This window comes from Hipposideros armiger, unplaced genomic scaffold (genome assembly GCF_001890085.2).
Source record: "Hipposideros armiger isolate ML-2016 unplaced genomic scaffold, ASM189008v1 scaffold_806, whole genome shotgun sequence".
Taxonomy (NCBI): domain Eukaryota; kingdom Metazoa; phylum Chordata; class Mammalia; order Chiroptera; family Hipposideridae; genus Hipposideros; species Hipposideros armiger.
The window spans coordinates 119,688-142,106 of record NW_017732156.1 but is presented as its reverse complement, the minus strand read 5'-3'; the positions used below and the strand labels follow the sequence as shown (position 1 = coordinate 142,106).

Here is a 22,419-nt window from a genome sequence, read left to right as displayed (position 1 = left end):
TATAATATAATATAATATTATATATATATATATATATATATATATATATCCTGTTTCCCTGAACATAAGCCTTAGCTGGAAAATAAGCCCTCATGATTTTAGGTGCCAAAATATGGCACTTTGGCATACTGAATGTTTTAAGCAGAAGGAGTTTGTGGAAAAGGCACCATTCTCCCTGAAACAGGTCATAAAACCCTCATGTGAGGGAGCGTGCCCTCCATATCCCAGAGGAATCATGCTAGGGCTTCTTCTCTGGCTAGGTTTTATTTATTTTTAGGGAAACACGGTATATGTATATATTTTTTTATGTGGTCCCCCTTTATTCTTAATAGCATTTAGCTCTGGAGCTGGGGGGAATCTTTTTACATTTTGAGACTATTTCGGCACCGTCAGTCCCATCTCGCCCATCTGCTTGGAAATAGGGTGCGAGGTGGGTGCTGCATTCATGGCAGGGTGTCAACTCTAACACCAAAGTGTCTGGCATCCAAAGCATATAAAATTTCACATGAATCTACTAAACTTATTGGTGCTTCAAACACTTGTCAGACAATTCAACTACGACTTGACATATCCCGTCTTAGCCAAGAGTATGCCTAAGACAGTTGCTGATTATTCATTATAAACATTACTTTGTCAACTTTGTCATATGTTGAGAATGTTCATAATTAAAAGTTGAAAGAATAGTAAGTACGATGAATACCCAGCTATGTACCATCTGATTCAACTATTAAAAGTTTCCCATATTGATATATCTATTTATACATCTATTCATGTTTTATTTACTTTAGCATTTCAAGGTAAATTCAGAGATCTTACCCCTAAATAATCGGTATGTGTCTCTTAAGAGTGAAATTATTTTTGTTTGTTTTTGTTATATGGAAATTCTTCCATGTAGCCATGATGTCATGATGTCTATTATACTTAAGAAAATTCATAAAAATTCCACCTTATCTAATATCCAGTCTACATTCAGAGCTTCCCAATTATGTCTCAACTCAGTTTCATAGCTTTTTGGTGTGATTCATGATTTAATCAAGATTCACATATTACCTTTGGTTGTTAGGAATTCCTAGTTTCTTTAAAGTGTCTCTGTATTAGTAAGCTAACCTGAAAGTAACATTCCTGATTTTTACTATAATGACAGAGTTGCAGTCACCATATTAAAACAATTATAGTTACTAGCTAGTCATTGATATTTATTATGTATCAGGACTGTGCTAAGGGCTTTATAAATTTTACTTAAATCCTAATTTTAAAAAGTCCAGTTGTATTTTGCTATTTACTTTCATAGAGAAACGTTAGTTAAAAACACTTATTTTGAGTAAATTCTATATAATTTACAAACCTATGGCTAATGCGATTTGCCAGATTTCTACATATCTCTTACATGAGCCAAATATTTTATTTAGATCCAGGGAAAATATTTTATATGTTGGAAAACAAGTCTGCTTTCCTTGGTTCAGATCTAGGTTTCATAATCAGTAAAAATAAATAATTTCTGTAACTTGCATACCTGCTGTACTTGCCCCCTCTTAAAAAACTTTATTTTTTTCATTAAAGAACTTTAGCCATTATTTTTTTGTTTAATATACATAACCCCAAATATTTCCCAGAGGCACGCTGAATATAAGTTATTAGTTATCTTCTATCTTTTGGATATCAAAAGTAAGGTTGACTTTTCTCTTTGACTCCTTTCATATTTATTGCCAAATAACTGTAAATAATCATTGATTTTAGCATTTGAATATTATTTTAGTTAATAGCTTTTCTTATTAAAATGTTCCCCCTTTTTTATTTTTAAATAGACTATACTACTTCATTAAAGAATATTGACTACCTCCTTATGGTTAGACGAGGGCCAAGTATTAGTTGTGGGAAAATCGATTTATTTTCTGATTTTTTAAATCAGGTTTCTTTGTTTGTTTAAAAAGGAAATCCCATTGTCACACCTCTCAAATGAAGCACAACTTGAGCTCTGCAAACAAACAAGTCATGACTGATTACATTTTTGGAATTTTAATGCTAACTTAGTATTCTGTACAACAAATTTTTTTTAGGCACTTGAAGACTCCAGCTGCCTGAAAAGGAGTGGCAGGGACAGCGGTTACGGCGACATCTGGTGTGCTGAGAGGGGTGAACTTCCTGCTGCTCCAGGCAACCATAGGCGAGAAGATTCATTTGAAAGCTTGGACTCCTTGGGGTCTAGGTCATTCACAAGCTGCTCCTCTGATATCACACTTAGGGGGGGACGTGAAGGTGAGTTACATTTCTGATTGTAAGTTTATTTTTATTTGTTTGTATATTAAGAGAAAATTGGAAATGAGAGAGAGTAGAAAAATGGGGTGAACATTATCAAGGCAAAAATTTCATCAAGAAGTGTATTTTCATAAAGACCCAAATGTTAATAACCACCACTAGAGGGGTGATGGTTTCAGGTTTTTTTGTTTGTTTGTTTTTCCTTCCCATTTTTAGAGAAGACTGGAGAGGAGAGTTAACTGTACCTTTTTTCTCAGTATGGTAATATATTTTAGTTCTTTTCTTTCCAGATTCAGGTTTAATGATCTGTGCCTATGAGGCCTGTTAACTGGTATTTCTAAACATAAGAAAGGAAAGACTAAAAAACATCTGTCTAATTCCTGAGTTATTTTCTTTTTTCGCTTCTCTTCTCTTACTTTTTCCAAAAATATTAAAAAATTCTCAAAAAACCCCACAAAAAAACAGGAAAAACACCTGAGGCATTGTGGGAATATTCAGACTTCATACAGTTCAAGTGCAGTGGTCCGGTGGTGTGGAATCAAAGTCTGTTCTCAGATTCTCATTGGACGGGGTGCCTGGTTAATGTGACGAAAAGCAGAGAGCCACTGTGACACTGCTCCCTGATCTTGAGGAAGGAGTTACAGACCTTGTTTAAAGAGTGAAGAAGTGAAGACTTGGTAATTATAAGCACGAGGGAAAAAAAAAAGAGAAAAGCCTGGGGGCCACCAGGATGATAAACCTTTTTTTGTGATCAGTGTATTAAAATTCTGCTGCCTACCAGGTTACAGTCCAAAATGGATGATCACCACAACTTAGGATACTATTTTTAAGTTAACCGAGTTTCAAAGTCAAATTCTTAGTTTTATATGAAACCTCCCATATCAAGAATATTTGCCTACTCTATAGGGTACTGTATAGACTCAAAAATAAAAACATTAACTTTAAAAATTCATGTATTATACGGCATGATGACTACAGTTCACACTCTTATGTGGCACATATGAAAGTTAAGAAAGTAATTATATCCTGAGTTCTCATCACAAGGAAATGTTTTTCTTCTTCTTTATATGAGAACAATGGATGTTAACCAAATGTACTGTGGCAATCATTTCACAATACACGTAAGTCAAATCATACTGTACACCTTAAACGTATACAGTACTGCATGTCAATTATATCTCAATATGAATGGGGAAAATTTCCAAAGTAGAACAATTTCTTTATGTACTTACGATTTTACATGTGTAAATTTTGATAGGAATTAAGACATTTCTCTCATTTCCAGAAAATGTACTGTGTGCTTAGGAGGCTGTAGAAACAAATGAAGCACCGGATTAGTGACTATAAACCTTCCTGGTGTGAGCTGTGTATACTGTCTTCCTTTGCACCATGCCACCCTTTTCCCCTGGTCTCATAGCTGTGTGTTAAACCGTTTCCTGTAGGTCATTCTCAGTGTTATTTACTGTGGATTCCTGCCAGGCAGGAGGGAGGAGACAGGACTGCCTTTAGCTCAGGTTAACCCCACAGGTGCTCTCTGTGCCGACAACTTGCAGCTCTCAGGTACTCAGGTACTCAGGTGGTGTGCACAGCCAACCTCAGAGAGCCCTGGTGGGATGGAAGCAGGCCGCCCACATTTGCATACTTTCTTTACAAAAAGGCAAGAAAGTCAGACAACTCAGCTTGGATCTGTAGTGTCTGTACCCGCTTTTCTTCCTGTGTCTTTAAATGAGCACTTTATTTATTTATTTATTTTTAAGAGAACTGGTTGTATTTGTTTCAATCTGACCTTGAGGTGTATCAAAGTGTATTCTTTTAAATTCGTGTTTAAATGACTTTGGATCAAAACTATAATACCCGTGGCCACCCTCAGAAAAAGGCTTCTGTGTTCTCATTTAGGTAGGAGACTTGATATTCCATTGGGACTTTGGTAGTCATTTGGTCCAATTCCATATCTAATGTGTGCTCCTTGCTCACAGAGGTCTTAGGATCTACCACACTCCTGTAACATCCTGTGCTTTCTGCTTCTCTTTCTATGTCCGCCCATATCTCTTGCCTCACAGAAATTTCAGAGGGCTGCATGCTGTCTTTTAAATGACTGTTTCCCTAGAATTACTTTCATATCTCATTTAAAGTGTCTTTGGCTCAATTGCTAGGTTTTACGCAAATATAGTCCATCAACACGTTTTATAAAAGATTATGGGGGCAGGGAAGATTGGGAAATAAAGCGGTTCGGCTGTCCATAGGGACTTTTTCTGCTTAGAATGTGCAAGAGGAGAAGCATGTGCTGCACGCGCCTCCAGTATGCAAAGCAGATTCCTCCTAATGGATCTTATCACAACTTCATGACAAATGTCTAAAAATACTCCCCGTAGTTAGCAGCAGAGCACCGGGTTTCCAAGGGAAAGACAAAGCTGGCAGGCTGTGTGGGTTTCAGTTAGAGGAATAATCTGGAGAGTAAAGAAAATGCTTGTGCCTTTTTTGTAGGTTGTGAAAGTGACACCGATTCTGAATTAACCTTCAAAATGCAGGATTACAATAAAGATGATATGTCCTATCGGAGGATTTCAGCCATTGAACCAAAGTCTGCTTTACCATTCAATCGTTTTTTACCCAACAAAAGTAGACAACCATCCTATGTGCCGGCGCCCTTGAGGAAGAAAAAGCCGGACAAAAATGAAGATAACAGAAGAAGTTGGGCAAGCCCTGTCTATACAGAAGCAGATGGAACATTTTCAAGGTATTGAGATGCGATCCGATTATCGAGTTTTAAAATTGAGTAGGCTTGCGAATGTGCTGGGATATTTAAATGTGGTACAAGGAATGGTTCTTAAAATATATGTCGTAGATTAAAATATATTAGATTTCATTAATGCAAACGTTTTTGTTTTTCCTGCCTATATTTTTAGTCATACATGTCTTAAAGATATTTCTTACATTTTAGAATGTCAGCATATGATTTGCCTGTTCTTTTTATAGATGCATTCCTTTAGGCTTACTGGTATCTTTCAGCTTACTGGATGACTTATATCGTTCATTGTGAGTTCTGCTGTGTCGTTGTTTTTCTTTTTCCTCCCCTGTGTTGATTGATCTCCGTGGACATAAAAAGAGCTCTTTAATTTCTCACCAAATGAGCAGAGAGCATAGTGTGACTTTTCAAATCCAGCTTCCTATCAGAAGAACGTATATGGTTCTGACAGTGGCTCGGACTCCAAGGATGAACGCAGGTTGCCTGACATAGTTTCGGATGCCTTAGCCAGCCGTAGATTCCAAGGGAAAAAGAGGCCAGAGAATTTCTTCTTGAACACTCTCTCTCCTAACTCTTATTCACAAATATTTTCTCTTGCTGGCCCAGTAGCCACCATGCTATATGAACTGACAGCTTCCTCCTGCTTCTAAATATCTATTCTGTTGATTGTAAGACATAAAAAAGTAACACCCCAAGTTGTTCACAGTGTGTCTTTTTTTAACACATCTTATAATTACCTTTGTCCCTTATGCAGTAGGCTATTCTTTAATTAAAATGAGATGCTGTTATAATGCCTTAACTTTGTTCTAGGAGCTGTATGTTGAGAATGGGAACTAATTTGCTTCCTTCCCAGTGGTGTAAACTTTGTGAGCCAGAAAGCATGCCTTCTGTAGTCTATGTCACACATTGCTCATGCATTATCTTAACCGGTTGGATGTTTTGAACAGTAACGAGAGGAGAACTTGGGGCACAAACGTGGAGAACTGGTCAACAGTACAAGAAACTTCAAACTCCTTTTGTTACTTGGAAGAGGAAGACGAAGAAAAGACAAGCATACCCAATATTGTAAAGGATGACCTTTATGTGAGAAAGCTAAGTCCGATCATGCCAAACCCAGGGATTGCTTTCGATCAGTTTCTTCCCAAATGTTGGCTCCCAGAAGATGTGAACTGGAAAAGGATAAAAAGGGAAACTTATAAACCATGGTATAAAGAATTTCAGGGATTCAGGTTTGTCTCTGTGCATGTTTCTGTCATTCCAGTGTCCTGGCTGGGTGCATTCTCTGTGTGCTTTTTATGAAAGAGACAGCTTCATTTCCCTCCAACATCTACAGAACCTCTGTAACTGAAAAAAGAAAATGCTGTTTAAATTTAAACTGTAGGAGCTGGATCTTAAAAAGACCTCTTCTATACATAGTTGTAGCTTGACATTATTTTTAGTTCTATTTTTCTCCAATGCTGTGTCTTCTTCCCTCTCTCCTTCCTTTCTCTGCCTCCTTCCACAGTAGGAGGAATTCATACTCTGAGGATGAGGAATCAGGCTCTGGCAGAGGCTCTGCCATTTTCAGTAGGATGCCCAAAGCAGAGCATAGGCTAGACAGCAACTACCAGAGACGTTCACTCTTGATGGAACTAGCTACCGAACAGGCCAGAAACTCACGGGACACCCATGCAGCCAGGAGCGCTCATGGTACTTCGGACGAGCCCAGGTGTACCTGCCTACATGAGCCTTCCTGCTTTGAGTCTGGCCTGTGACACCCGTCCCTGCCTCTGCTGCTACATTAACCTCAGATCATGATGTGCTGAACCATAAAAACTTACTCACTTATTCTTTAGTATAAAGCATGATGTATGGTATATTGCTTTCTGTGTGGGCATGTAAGCTTGGAAGTCTGCAGGATGATATATTCTTCTTGAGAACAATAACGGATAAGGGAGGATAGAGTTAAATGTGGCATAATCAGTTCTTTTGGAAAACCATTTAAAAGGCTTTTGGGGACAGCTGACCTAATTTTACAGATGTGCAATGCATGGAGAAGTGGAGACAGGAAATAACTTTTAGATAGACACCAGGACAGGCAAGTCTGGTGGGAAAAATGCAAACTCCTCAGGGGCTTTTATAAAGCTTCAGAGCATTTTTAAAATTTCTGCTGACTACCTGTGCCTACTGCATAAAGTGCTTCATGACCAACTCTTGAAACTTTCCAAGATCATTACTGCTTCCCTTTCTGGGATGGGAATTAGGTCATGGTGACTCATGGACTGAGGAAGAAGTGAAAGCGAGTGTGGTGTTGCATGCCAGGGAGGTTTACTCTGCCTCCATTCTGGTCCCTCACTGGGCCTGATGGTACCCACCTTTCCTGAGAAGTACACTCTGCTCTTGTTTCTTTAAATGGTATCCAGGAAAGTCACAAGTGATGGCATTAAATGCTAGTCTGATGGCCCCCTAAAATAATTCATCCACAGTAACTGACTAGTTTGTCTGCTACCTAACTACTTTTTCTCCTCAAACTTAATAAGATTCTCCCTTCCTTTTTCTTTTCTATGCTTCAGTCAGTTTTTATTACTTCAGGCCTTCCAAACATATTCTGACGACATCTTGTCTTCTGAAACAAATATCAGAATTGATCCCACTGCTGGCCCAAGGCTCGTAACACGCAGGAAGAATCTCTCTTATGCACCAGGGTCTAGAGGAGGTGATCTTGAGATGTCAGCCCTGGATCCTGACTTAGAGAATGATGATTTCTTTGTCAGAAAGACTGGAGCTTTCCACGCCAATCCATGTGTTCTCCGGGCTTTTGAAGACTTCAGGTTTTCTGAGCAAGATGACCTTGTAGAGCGAGACATAATTCTGCAATGTAGAGAAGGTGAACTTGTACTCCCAGATCTGGAAAAGGATGATATGATTGTCCGCCGAATTCCAGCACAGAAGAAAGAGGTGCCTCTGTCGGGGGCCCCAGATAGATACCAGCCCATCCCTTTCCCGGAACCCTGGACTCTTCCGCCGGAAATTCAAGCAAAATTCCTCTGTGTACTTGAAAGGACATGCCCATCCAAAGAAAAAAGCAATAGCTGTAGAGTATTAGTTCCTTCATATCGTCAGAAGAAAGATGATATGTTGACTCGTAAGATCCAGTCTTGGAAGATGGGCACTCCTGTGCCTCCCATCAGCTTCACCCCAGGTCCCTGCAGTGAGGCGGACTTACAGAAGTGGGAGGCCATCCGGGAGGCCAGCAGGCTTAGGCACAAGAAACGGCTGATGGTTGAGAGGTCAGAGTATGTTTCTGCAAGGATTTTGCTTGTAATGGATGGTCTTGTGCAACTTGTGTGAGAAAGTGGCATCGTATTGCCCGACCGCATGTCATGAGTCATTTTGAAGCAGCCTGTAAAAAATGTTTTGCTTTGAGAAACCTTTATTTCATGGAAAAAGTGCAATTCCATATTTGCACACCTGTAAATCCTCTATTTGAGGCCTGTCTAAGAAGGTGTATTTGCCGTATTTGGCCGTAAAGGAAGACTGTGGTACTAGTCTTGATGTTACATGAAAATGTTTTCCGGTTACATTTACAGATTTTTATTCTCATGTCCAGGCACTTCTGAAACAGTCTGTCTGGTTGCAGTTTGGTCTTACGTGTTTCTATTTTGGAGGGTATGAGTTTTGTGTAAAAATTGCCCTGAAAATATGGCATTGCAAATTTCATTTAACTTGATTTTGATTTTTGTTTTTGACCTAGGTTTTTTTGTACTATCAGTATGTGACTTTCTAAATTTAGAGTTTCAAGTTCAGTGCAAACTTTATTAAAATGCATGAATGTTATTTGCTCTCTGCCAAATTTTACATATATGTAACTTTAGCCATTTTAATAATAATGAGTGCATTTTTGTGTTATGCAACTTGATGTTTTGATGAATGTTCAGTTTGTTGAACTTTGGAATGGACAAATATGATTAGGTTGAATAAAATTAGTAGATGCAAATCTAGCTTTTTATTAGTTCCTGGCAACAGGAAGCTTTTTGTTATGGATTTGTTAGTTCAGTTAAATCAGGAAACTCTTATCTTACTTAATGTGAATTCTTTGAGATATGAGATCAATGAGAATTTGAGACATGATCAAGAATATGACTGAAGAAGCAACCTTTTGAGATTTGTCCATATCTAGTTAGACTCTTCAGTTAAAAATGTTGAGCATTTAGAAATTAACACATTGGAAGAAATGACTTTTAATTTTTGGTTTTCTAATTTCTTAGACTCTTTCAAAAGATTTATGGTGAGAATGGGTAAGTTTTGTGGTTCACAGTAAAAAAAAATCAATCTCTGCATATTGTTTGTCCTTTGTGTAATGTGTCATTGCACTTCTGTCCTGGCATGTCACTAAACTGGGATGCTGTGTGCTGTGCATGAAATTTAGATATGGGAAATTTTTATTAATTTTCCAGCCTAATAGTAATGTGTCTGGGTTCTCAGTGCATGAAGTGCTATATGACAACAATCGAATTGCTTTATTAGAAGTTTAAAATTCAAGGGGTTTTTTTTGTTGTTGTTGTTTTTTAATTCAAGGAGTTGATTAAAAGTAATAAGGCGCTTGCCTAAGATTAGGTATCTTTACTTTGGTATTTGATTATTATACAGACCTAAATTTTCATCCTGGATGTTGAAGCCCAAATAACTACATTTTAGAAAATGTGTGATGGAAAAATAATATTAGAATTTACTTTGCGGTTGGAATACGTGAAGTCGGCATCATGTATATGCTGCTAGCTTATTGGGGAGCTTTCTCAGTTGGGATGGTGAGTGGCATTAATCTCCCTAGTAGAATTTGAAAAAATTTTCAAGATTCCTGATTAGGGAAAAATGTTACAAAATAGCTGTGTGATAGAGTCAAATCAGCCTTCCAACCCTGCAAAAGTTAAAATCTTTCCAATATTGTTGCAAGGATGATATTTGTAACTAACCCTTAATTTTTGTCTACTGTAAACTTTAGTCACCTGGTAGACATAAAATATAAAAATAACTTCCTGGAAATATTTTCTATTTCCAGAATAACATACTTAAAAGAAAATGCTACTTTTACTTTTTGTTACACACTAACTGTAGAATCACTTATTCTTATTGAAAAATAACCAGGTGGCTGCATATTGACATTTTCCACCAAACTTTCTATAACTTTGTGAGTCTAACTGCTAATAGTTTTTGAGCAAGAAGAAAACTTAAGTGTGTGAAATATTTTAATCTTGATCATCAAGTATTTTCATTATAAGACCTAAGCTTTAGTAGCTAAGTATCTTCCCCTACCAGGATTTATTTAATCTCTAAGATTCCCTAATTTTGATAGCTGGATACTTTGAAAATGTAGAGATCTTGGAAGTTACCAAATACAATTGCTATTTAAAAGTCTTATAACCTTTCTATATGTCAAAGATGTAACTGAACCACGGGCAACTAATTGCAGGTATTTCTCAGTCACTGATTTTAAAAATCAGGCTCCCAGCAAAGGCACATTACCCCCTCCAGCTCCTCCTGTGCCTACGGCCTTCTCATCAGTAAGGGTGAACATGGCAATTTCAGCATGACGCCTAAGCATCTGCTAAACATGGTGCATCAGAGGAACGTTGTTTTAACTTCATGAAAAAATCTCTTTCCATCTTCTAGCATTTTGAATGATAACTTTCAGAAGAATTTTCATCGGTAAATAAGACTTTAAAATGTAAACAGGTTGTTTTCTTAAAGGGAATACGAGCACCCCAAGTACAAGTAGTTGATAGGATTGCACACATGTATAGCTATTTCAATGACTATTCATACTCTAGGGATACAGTGTATGACTGGGTTAAGAAAAGAGAGAAACCCCAATGCCAAGGCTCAGAAAGCTAAGGATTTCTCTAGGCTATAGCTAACAGCAGCAAATGCCTTCTGTATACTATTTCAGAATCGTTGCTTGCGTAGTACAGTATTTGCTTTCAAGGCTGTTCCCCTTGCAGTTTAGTGCCAAGGTAACAACACAAATAAAACAAGATTGTCTGTAAATTGAGACTGATGAATACTGCATGACTTGTGAAATAATGGGAAGTAATACAAATGTGTCTTCATAGAACTCAAGTGCATTGTAGACTAAGTGCAATCAAAATCTATTATATGGTACTTTTTTCCCCCTCTATTCTGTCAATTACCAATGTTTTTCTTAAATTGATCTCTGCAATGAAAGCAAAAATTCAATTGGGTTGAGTATAGGCATTTAATCTAGAAGTTGTTTCATGGTTATAAACATTTATGAACATGTTTATAACCATGAAACAACTGCTATTTCTGGGTGATGTTTCTTTGGATGTAATGTACATTGTCAAGCTTGGAATACTTACCTGAAAATTCATTATTTTTCAACATCCTGTGGTTGAAAAATCATGGATGCTTTCCTTTTGGAAAGGACCAGGTTAAAGAGAAATGTGCTTTACCGTTTGACGTCTCAGATCGTTAATTTCTGGCTTGCTCTTTATTTGGCATTTTACACCTGTCACTTTGTTTATTTTTTGTAAGATGCTTTGTGTATGGCAGTCATTTCTCACATGTGTGCTTTTGTGTTGCATGGACTTATGTGTCTGTATGACATTTCAAAATTTGGTTATGATGCCTCTTGGTAGAAGCTCTAATGACAGATAAATTTGTAAGGTTATATAGCTGTAATTTTGTAATGTGATTAAGCCATTGAATCTCCTGCCAATTGTCAATAGGAAACGAACACTGACTGATTCAAGGGGAAGTTGTATTCAAAGGCAACTAAGATACCTATATTTCACTTGTGGGTTTTGGCTAAAAACATCCTATAGATGCTATAAAGCTATAGAGCTATAAAGACACACAAGACAACAAAAAGGAAGAGAAAATAAAGTTGATATGAGTTACTTTGTGGGGATTTTGCCCTCAGGAGACATTTGTTAATGTCTGCAGACATTTTTGATTGTCACACAGGGTGGGTTGTTAGGAGACAGGGGTTGCCACTGGCACCTGGTGCCTTTATAGCCAGCAATGCAGCTAAATGTCCTTCAATACACAGGACGGTCCCCTACCATAAATAATTTTCTGGCCCCAAAATGTCAGTAGTGCTGCTTTGGAGAAACCCTGATTTAGACTATAAACTATACAGGAAAAGTCTCTATTACATTGTTTATCATTCTAGTTGATGGTCGTTCTAAAGCTTTCTCAGGCTTTAGTATTGGTTACCCTTTAGAGAATTCCTACAACACCTAATGGAAATATATCTAGAGGTGCATAAATAATTATATTCATGTCTTCCTCTGAAGGTTGGGGGCCTCAAACTTAGTATCATGGAATTTCTGTTTGCTGTGTGAGGCTACCAGTGATTTTTATATTAAGCACATTTTGCTACATGTTGGTCCTTTTTGATCTATAAATTCTTTTAAACAATTATGCATCATAACACTAGTCAAAAAGTGCCAGGAAAGTAGCCGATGATTAGCATCGTGGGAGAAGAGAGTAAGATTTTGGTGATACTGGTTTATAATCTATACCTGCTTCCTTAAACTTTCCCCTTCTTTCTCTCTTCGTAAATGCTATTTGAAAAAATTATATTCAACTGAAAATGCAACATGTTAGACCTGTATTTTTTTGGGGAAAAATCCAAGTGCACTTCTAAATTGGAGACTTTCCAAGTAAGGAAATACAAAGGTGGCAAGTCAGCGAATTGTAAGAATGGTGATTGGCCAGTGAATAGTAATTCACTCTACCAAACATATTAGAGCTGTGTAGTCCTTTACAGTTTTCCCAAATGATTTTCCTGGGATTATCTCTGGTGCTTATCTCAATTCTGTGAGGTAGACAGATGGGTATTATATGCATTTTAGAGACATGGAGAAAGAGAAACAGATATAGCAATTTTCCCAAGGACATCCAGCTACTGAGTGGTAGAACCAGACTTAGGGTTTTGTCTAATGAGATAACCCAAGTAACTGCTTGGCACACAGTAAGCCCTCAGAAGTTTATTATGCTGTTAACTCTGATAAGGAAGGAAAGAATTCTCCATGATCTGGCTGGAAGACTCCTGCACTCTAAAAGCTCTAGATTTTATCGGTATGGCCTGGGGTGACCTCTCTCACTTGAAACTGCTTTGGTAGTTAGTTTTCAGGAGATCCCACGCAGTCATATTTGCCTGAACAAGAACAGTTGGTGTATAGCACCAGATGGTTATTGACATGTAATTAACATCACCATACCCATGTCTCATAGGGATCCCTTCCTTGCTTGGTAGATGAGGCGCTGAAGCTCAGAGAAGGGAACTGATGTTAGATTGCGATGGAAATCGGTGCCACGGCCAGACCCAGAGCCCTCACTTCCTGTCTCATTCCAGTGCCTGGCTCCGCCTGTGTGGAAAGTGCTCAGGCTTTTTGTAGGTAACATTATGCACCCCAGGGATCAAAAGGAGCTCACATTCCTCCCTTATGCAGGGATTTGCCTACTCAGGGTGGTGTTTGGCTCACTTTGTTCTTTGGGGAACCTCCTATGTGCCAGGCTCTGTGCTGTGGTCTCTTGGGAGGACAGTGCAGCCTCCGCCCAGGATGAGCACGTTTTCTGAGAAGACACATGCTAAGATTTTATGGTGCAGGAGGATGAGGTTCTAAACGGCACCTGTGTACAAGTCTGGGCTGGTCGGGACCGTCCAGCCTTCACCCCACCAAAAAGTTATTAAAATCTTTACATTTCTATTTTTGTTCTGGAATTTATGCAACTGCATCTGTTAGGTATCCAGATTCCCCTCATGCCTTGGCCCTGAAAATTTTTTCTTGCCTCTTTTTAGTGAGTCTGTTATAGTATTAGCTCCAATAGCCTTATTGTTTGCAGTTATGACTGAAGAGAATTTATGTTCTCAAATACACATAAATCAGTTTTATATGCAGTCATACCTAGTTAACTAAGTAATATTACATTGGTAGATTAATATATAATTTCATATATAAATTCATATGTATTCTGTATGTAATTCCTTAATATTCTTTAACAAATCCTATAAAGCTTTCTTTATAAAACTTTGGGAGAGAGTCATAAATTCTGACAAAAATTAGAAACATTTCAAGTTTATTTTGCTTGATTAAATGTGATAAAACATACCTCATTCTTACCACAGATGTTAAACGAGTGTATCCGGCATGCCTCGTGCTATGTTAATGTGTTTTCATCTCAAGCAACATGTGAACTTGTGAGGAAGATAAGCCAAACATACACACTTATGGATGCAGTATATGTACCAGTGCTGAATGTTAAATACCATGAGAAAGGTATAGCTAAAGCACTAGGGGAGCTGAGAGGTGGGGCAGACCACTGTTGGCATGGAAGAGCTAGGAAGACTTCATCAAAGTGATAGAATATTATCTAGATCATTAATGCATTTATGAACACCTACTAAGGGCTGGACATTCTTTGAGGCATAGGCAATACAGCCGCAACAGACAAAATTCCTGCTTTATAATTTTATAGAACAAGGCAGGTGACATGTACATAAACATCCATTTCAGATGGAGATCTATGCTATGGAGAAAGAGGGTGAGGGAAGAGGTGTGCCAAGGGAGAGGGACATTTGCTGTTTTTTTGTAGAGTGGTCAGAGAAGGAAACACTGAGATACCATTTAAGCAGATGACTGGGAGTGAGAGATAAGCCATGTGGATATTTGGATGAAGAACTTTCCAGGCAGATTTAGGAGCAAGTAGAAAAGCAAGAGGTTGAACATGAGCAAGGAAGCCAATTGCTGTAGCCGAGTAAGTGACGCGGAGCATTTCAGGAGATGAGTGAAGAGAATGAGGCAGGGGCCAGGCAATGGTTGGACCTCGTAAGTCTTGGTAGAACCTGTGTTTACCTCGCGTGAGATGGGAAGGAACTGGTGAGTGCTGAATTGAGGCATGCCACCATCTGAGTGCAGTTTTAAAAAGACCCCTCTGGCTGCTATGTTGAGAATACACTGTTGGACAGGAAGAAGTGGAAACAGGGAGAGCTATTATTGTAATAATCCAACCAGGAGATACGATGGCTTGGATCAGGGTGGTAATGGTGGGGGTGGTGAGATGATTGTGTCCTAGCTCTATTTAGAAGGTAGAGTGTCAGGATTTGCTGATGGGATCTGTTACCATGCCTGAGAGAAAGAGAGGAATCTGAGATAACGCCAAGATTTTGGCCTATGGTCTGGAAGAATGGAGTTGACTGTTATTGAGAGGAGGAAGATGGGAGATGAGCAGGTTGTAGGATGAACAACCATGATTTTGGTCTGTGACAAGTTAAATTAGAGTTGCCTGATAGACTTCTAAGGGAAGAATGCATAGACCCATCCGGAATTTAGTCTCGTAGGACTTCAAGGAATGAGTGGAATTTACAAATGCACATATACTGGCAAAGGGCTTTTGAGTTGAGGGAACAGTTCAAGAAAGATCTTCACTGGATCTGGAGGCTGGGTGATAATTTAAGAAGCTTTTAAAAAAGTCTAGGTAAGAGTTGACTGTGCTCTGATCTAGGGTGTTGGCAATAGAAATGGAAAGAAAAAGACACTGAATAAGAGGACTTAATAACTAATTGAAAGTGGGGAGAAGTGAGAGGCAGAGGTGAAAAATGGTTCTTTGGTTTCAACTGTGGATGACACCCTTAACAGGCATCAGAAGAAAAGCAGGTCTGGGGACAAGATTGAGTTGGGCTACCTCATGAGTTTCATGAGTTACTGTTTGCAAAATCCTTTCTAAATGTTATTTCGATTGGTCCATTTACAATCGAGGCACTCTGCATCTCTATGCAGAGAAGTCTATTTAATAAGCAATTGGAATTGAGTCAAAGGAGGGGATTGGCCCCCTGGTCTGTGGATTTGGAAGTGATTTGCTTAGAGATTATAATTGAATTCCTGAGCTGGCCAAGGCAAGCCTGTTTTAAAAGAAATGTGCTGATGGCAAAATCTCGGGGAAGGCAAAGTTTAAGGGCCCAAGAAGAAGCTGTAAAGTTACTTAAATACATAAAAGTGGAGTCAGTTACAATGAAATAAAATCACAAGTGCATTATGAAAGTTTGTAGGAAGGAGCATTTGGGGCATTCCAAAAGCTCAAAAGCTCTGCCTCGCCCCCTTCTCTCATTCCTACCTGCTCTTCAGTATTCAGAGCTGACTCCTCTCTTTTGTAACTCAGGGCCCCCTTCTCTATTTCCAGTTTACCATCTCATTCTCTATGCACATGCATAGCACATGTGTCTTGTATACAACACCGTACTCTGCTCATTCGTTTCTACTGTAGATTGAGATCGTAGAGAGCTAATCCTTAGTACATCCTCATGGCAAGGGGCACACAGGGAAGACATGAAAGCTGCTTTAATAAAAAGGAGGGCTATAGAGGTTATATTATAACTGGATATTGGAAACTGCCTGTGGAACTCTGAGAACAAGTCCAGTGCAGTGTTGAAGCAGATCTTGTAGAATCTTTGAGAAAAAAACAGCAGATTTACTCATGGTATTGAACTTGAGGAGAAAATATCAGGTAATCATTAAATTATTTAATAAGTGCACAGAAAAGGCAGCCAAAACTTAAAAGATTAGCTTTGTGAGAGATATAAGAATAAAGACAAATGATTCTAGTGACTAATAGTTACTATTTTTTTCTGAAGTAATCCTTGTCTGTGTGGACCACTCTAAATATGGACATTTGGATTAATTTTTCCGATGTGTGCAGGGCTCGTTGAGCCATTCTGTGAAAGAATTCACACTTGGGTACAGTGCCGAGGCTCTTGTTTCTGCGTTTTGGAAAAACACCATTTATCTCTGTAGTGCTGTTTCTTGTGATATTATCACTAACGCGCCTAGGTAGTACAGCAGAAATTTAGATGGAATTTCCAAATATAAGCCCAACCTTCCGGTTTTAACCCTAAATCTGATCATGTGAACCTTAGTCACCATGGGTATTTTTGTCGTAGAAGTAAGTCCATGAGTGATGTCAGCGCGGAGGACGTACAGCACTTGCGTCAGCTGCGTTACGAGGAGATGCAGAAAATGAAGTCACAAATGAAAGAGCAAGATCAGAAATGGCAGGATGTGAGTATTCTTTATCCTGGGAGATGGGAGGACAGGGAAAGTGGGTTTGTTTGACTCTTCCTTGCTTCTCTTAAAAGAAAGTCAGTATACTCAAGAGATGATTTTCCTTGCTATTAAAGGGTTCAATCCTGTAGAAAATGTGACCAACTTCCTTTAAAACTATTTTTTAGGACTTTAGGTTCTATTACTATTGCATATTTTAAAGGCGATTGTGAAAAATAAAATAAGATGTTTATCTTTTATTATTCTCTTGAGTTCTTCAATATGAGAAGCCACTTCCTGGCAGTATAGCTACCGTGTTGATTTGCTTTGGCAATTGAATTTGGGGCAAGACTGTTACTGACGCTTGGGAAGGGACGAGACTTCGCTCAAGGCTTGGGAAAGCAGGGGGACAGGGTCCAGCACGGTCTTGGCGTCAGTCTGGAGAGATGAAAGCGTTCTTAGCGTTAATAGAGGGAATTTAAGGAGAAATACAAACTATAACTCTGAGTAATATTTTGGTTGACAAAGTAATTAATGTGAATCAAAATTAGGTGTTTCCACAGAGCTGACATACATCCAGATGTCTATATGGATGCAGGCTTAATCTGTAGTTTTGCCCCTGCAGAAAAAAGCATGAACTGTTTTGAAAGGGGTAATTGTTGTAAACCAAAGGAGTGTAAAGAAATGCAATAGATAAACTATACAGAGCAAACCCAGAAAAGTATGAGAACAACATTATGGTAATCGAGTTGAGTGGTAGCATGAACAAAAGGGCCAGAGATAATAAATCTTGATTTTCAAAGGAATTATAATGAAACCGAAACCCCTGTTGTAGCTACACTGCTCAAGTCCAGTGCCTCTTTTAGTTGGAAACCCAATTTAATTGTCAAGAAGCAGTAATTCACTGTCACTTTGCCAAAATACATGGTGACTGGGTATGAAAATAGTAAGTATTGCGGAGTTACCCATTAGGATAAGTCAGATAAAAATCCATGCTGGCTATCCTATAGGACTAAATGCACACTGCTTTTGTTCTTTCTGGAAATAGTTCGTATTGGTTTCAGGCTGTTTTGAAAGGGGGAGTGACTCTACCTGCTCCCAAATGGTATAAACCATAAAACTTACTTTGCCTCCCCTGGGGGTGAGGTTGCTTCCCGTCTGGATAGGCTTCTGCTCGGGCTGGAATGCCACTAGCCATTCTCAGTATGGGATCCCTCTGTTTTGGAGACAGAAAGTTTGCACCATTCAAAATATCCTGGGTGGGTGTCAGAGCCAGCTTAGGCTGCTAGAACTAATTTAAAGCTCCATTAGGTTGACTGGCTTGGGTTCACCCAGCTGGGTTAGACCTACATTCCTATGGAAACACGTGTCCACTTGTTCCCACGTGATCTTTCTTACCACCTCTCCTTGTGTGGAGTTTCCCTACTTTGGAATCCTATACTCGAACCTGGCCTCCCTAGTAAAGCTTTCCCAAACCCAGCCCTCCCTGCTGGAAGTGGAATTGGCCACTCTCTCCTTTGGAACCCCACTCTCTCAGCAATTCTACACACTCATCTGTGAACTTTTATTTATGGGTCTGTGTTTCTTTTCTAGACTGAGAGTTCCTGGAGGGGAAGCGTGTTGACAGCCTCCTGGTCTCAGAGCAGGGACTGAGCTCAGGGTTTGTTAAATGAAAGATCCAGTATGCACTCACATTTGCTTCGCCATTTTACAGTCATGTTTCTGTTCCAGTTTCACTAGTGAGACATGTCATTTTACATAACAGCCAGATGATTGGAGTGAGATGGTAATGAATTTGAAACAGGTCCTGCTCTTTCTGACCTAGCACCTAATTACAAGCATTTAGTATCCTTTGTGAAATGGGCAACGAGGCAGGAAAACAAAAATGGGGTCTATCTTATTAGGTCAGGTTTTTTAGGCAGACACATGAGATAAAGGCGTGGTACAGAAACACTGGCTATAAAAAGCAAAATTAGGGCACCTTGGCATCAAGTTGGAGTGAATAGTTTCAGCGATGTAATGGGATACCCTGGCGCGCTCTCTGCTAGAAAGGGTGTGTAGAAATTCAGGTATGCCCGTGCTGATGTGATTTTCTCATCAGGACCTTGCAAAATGGAAAGATCGCCGAAAAAGCCACACTTCGGATTTGCAGAAGAAAAAAGAAGAGAGGGAAGAAATTGAAAAGCTGGCACTTGAGAAATCTGAGAGAAGCTCCAAGACATTTAAAGAAATGCTGCAGGACAGGTAACACATCTCCTGACTGGAGAGACCAGTGTCAGAAATAGATCTTTTGTGTATGTGTACATTGATTTAAGCATGCACCATTATTAAACTGTAATCAAATAATGCAATGGAATGTTCAATTTCATGTTCAATTTCACTTTGCTCTGCAGTGAAAACTTAAAGCATTGTTATGATAAATAATGACTTGGATTAACAAAAGAAATGAGTGCTAAATAGTATGCATTCATTCTCCATTTTACATTGAATAGTCACATGCAGAATTGGGTGGCATTGGCTATATTTGGTGCAGAAAAGGAACTACTTTTTCTACTTGTAAAGCAAATTTAGGAATGGAATGGTCAAATACACCCAGCTCCCACACTTCACTAAAGTGTGAAAAATATAACCAAGCTCTTTTTTCATGTATAGTGATGCAATTAAAATTATATTTCAAAGGAAGACTGTATAAATATAAGTTGTGAGGATTTATTTTTTGCATTGCAACGTAACAGGGTAAAGGGCAAATTTGAACTTACCTGTAGAGCAGTTACTATGTGAAAACTTTGGATATGTAGAGGTCAGAGAGCTAGCACATATGCTTTCAGGGTAACGTCAAAAAGGAAATGTGCTGTCAGGTGAAATTAAACAAAGCTCCTTTGTGTTCTAGAAGAGAATGCTGTAAACACAGTTTCATTCACTTAAATGCAACACAGCTTGAGAGATACTCTTGACTAAATGGTGATGATGAAACTGTTTCATCAATTTCTCTATAAATATGATGAGATATTTAATGATTTTTTAATCTGTAATAATTGTCCATGCAAATTCTATGAAGCTGTATGAAGCCATGCACTAACTTAATTTTAATGGAAGTTTGAGTCTGTTGTAGTCTTTTATTTGTACTAATTATTATAAATCAGGAAAAACTCACAATGCTGACAAATAGTCTGCATCTTTGGAGGGTTCAAATTGACTGTCAGACAATTAGTTATATTTATAGTGTGTTAATTTTGGAAGAGTTATAAACTTGAGGATGAAATTTCGTGAATAACCCCTTATTAAAATTTCTTTACTTCCTTATTAAAATATCTTTACAACTTAAAAAATAAATCTCTGTGAAGTATTTGAGAGCCCCTCTAAAAAAAAAAAAGTCAACTATAATCTTTCTTACTATGGCATTAAAAAAATTATGTGTATTCTCATATTCTCTTAATTTGTATTGCTTATTGTGTGAAGTTGTTAGTTGTTTTTATTCCCAGTCCATTTTATATGTTGATTACCAAAAGAACATCTGTCTTCCCACCTCTGGGTGTCAAATGCATAACTTTGTGGTTATTGTGTGTTTCTTTCTGCGAAGGGAATCCCGAGAACAAACATCTACAATTACATCAAGGAGAGTGTATTCTTCCGATGATGTATTTAATGAAGAAAAGCTTCCTGGGACATTGACTATGTCCGAAGTAAGTTACCAGAGTGGGAGAGTAGAAGAGAAGGGAACAACTTTTCCTACAGAAATTCCCAAACAAGATTCTACAACTTTTGCAAAAAGAGAGGACACTCTAACAGCTGAAATTCAGCTTCCTTCTAAAACCCCTGGGGAAGAACAACGCCCAGCTTCTTTGTCCCCTCAGCGTTCGCTGCGTACACAAATGGCGTCAACTCAAGTTTCAGCTTCTCTCCCCAGAAGTTACCAGAAAACTGATACAGCCAGGTTAACATCTGTGGTCACACCGAGACCTTTTGGCTCTCAGTCAAGGGGAATCTCATCGCTCCCGAGATCCTACACGGTAAAAAAGTGTTCCCAGTTCATTTCCTCTGTTCTCAAGAGCAAATTGTTGACGAACTTAGCAGAGTTTGAGTTATGTGTATATGATATGTGAAATGTATGTAACTTATATGGATATAAAGCAATTTTATTTTAGCTGATTTAGATTCAATAGACATTTAGTGCTTAAAATATAGCAATGATGCAGAATTGATGAAACTTTACATTTAATGAAAGTAGAGCTGACACATTTTAAAGAACAAATAAGCTACATTCTAAGGCAGAGCATTTACTTTTTAGTGTCCTATTTTCTCAGATATAGCTTTTGTAAAGTGTTAGGTTGAACTATGTGAAGTTGTTAGTAGTCAGTTGTTTTAGACTTATAAAACAGAAATTTCATCTGGCTTAATCTAAATATTTTCAGATTATGTACAAATATCTATTTTTCTCAATTTCTCACTTCATTAGAGCTTAATGTGTTTGAATGTAGTAATTAAAATTACCTCATGTCCAAAAAATACATATACAGTAATACCTCAGTTTGTGAGCATAATTCGTTCCAGAAATAAACTACTCATATTGCAAGACATCGCTCATTTACCAAGTTGAAATGTATTGTTAAGTACCATTACGAACCGCTATTACTTTTGCACCAACCTAATAAAAATGTTTTCTCGTCTTGCGGAACACTTGCAAACCAAGTTATTCGCAATTCAAGGTTTTACTGTATATTTCTATTTGTATTGGGGTTTTTATGACTATGGAATCATTTGCCCTGAGCACAAAGCAGTACTACATAAACAAAAGTGGGTGTATTAATTTTAATTATGTAAAAGGAAGCAATACAGTCTTAAGATCAATGTTCAAATTCCTTTTACCTCTGCCATTGTGAATCCTAAAAGATTAGAATCGTAAAATTCTAAAAGAAAAAATTTGATTTAAAAATACTGAGTTGAGGGAAACCTGTCTAAACTAGCCAGGAATCTCCTGACCATTATTTTAAGTAAAATACAGGCATATTTGACAACATAAAAATTAAATTTATATGACAGACACTTTTAGCATAGTCAAAAGACAATTTATAGACTCAGCAAAATATTAAAAAAATGTATCACAAATATCATGTTAAATTCCTAAGACTTAAGATGGTCCTACAAATTGTTAAGGAAAGATAAACAGTAGAAAAATGGATATAGAAAGGAAGAGTCAGTTCAAGGGCAAGGGAATTTAAATGGTTGGTAATATAAAGCACATAGATGCATGTTCAGCCTCATTAGAAAAAGCAAGAAGTATACAACTTTTCACCCATCTAATTGACAAAGATTCAAAACATTCATAATGCCTGGTGTTAAAAGGAGGCAGAGAAACAGACATTCTTTTTTTTTTTT

The 22,419-nt window shown here is 38.1% G+C and overlaps 1 protein-coding gene across 18 annotated transcripts in view; it reads left to right on the top strand.

Annotated features, from left to right (window-relative positions):
* The window catches only part of LMO7 (LIM domain 7), a 204,123-nt gene that overhangs the window by 145,983 nt on the left and 35,721 nt on the right, over positions 1-22,419 (top strand). For 7 of the 18 annotated variants that reach the window (XM_019628695.1, XM_019628703.1, XM_019628701.1 and 4 more), the window contains 9 exons: positions 2,058-2,256; positions 4,741-4,993; positions 5,950-6,231; positions 6,507-6,710; positions 7,555-8,271; positions 9,250-9,279; positions 16,944-17,061; positions 19,145-19,287; positions 20,624-21,053. In XM_019628695.1, coding sequence (XP_019484240.1) covers positions 2,058-2,256; positions 4,741-4,993; positions 5,950-6,231; positions 6,507-6,710; positions 7,555-8,271; positions 9,250-9,279; positions 16,944-17,061; positions 19,145-19,287; positions 20,624-21,053 — 2,376 coding nt within the window. The remainder of the gene's footprint in view (positions 1-2,057; positions 2,257-4,740; positions 4,994-5,949; positions 6,232-6,506; positions 6,711-7,554; positions 8,272-9,249; positions 9,280-16,943; positions 17,062-19,144; positions 19,288-20,623; positions 21,054-22,419) is intronic. The other 11 variants (XM_019628713.1, XM_019628706.1, XM_019628704.1 and 8 more) reach the window with 8 other exon arrangements.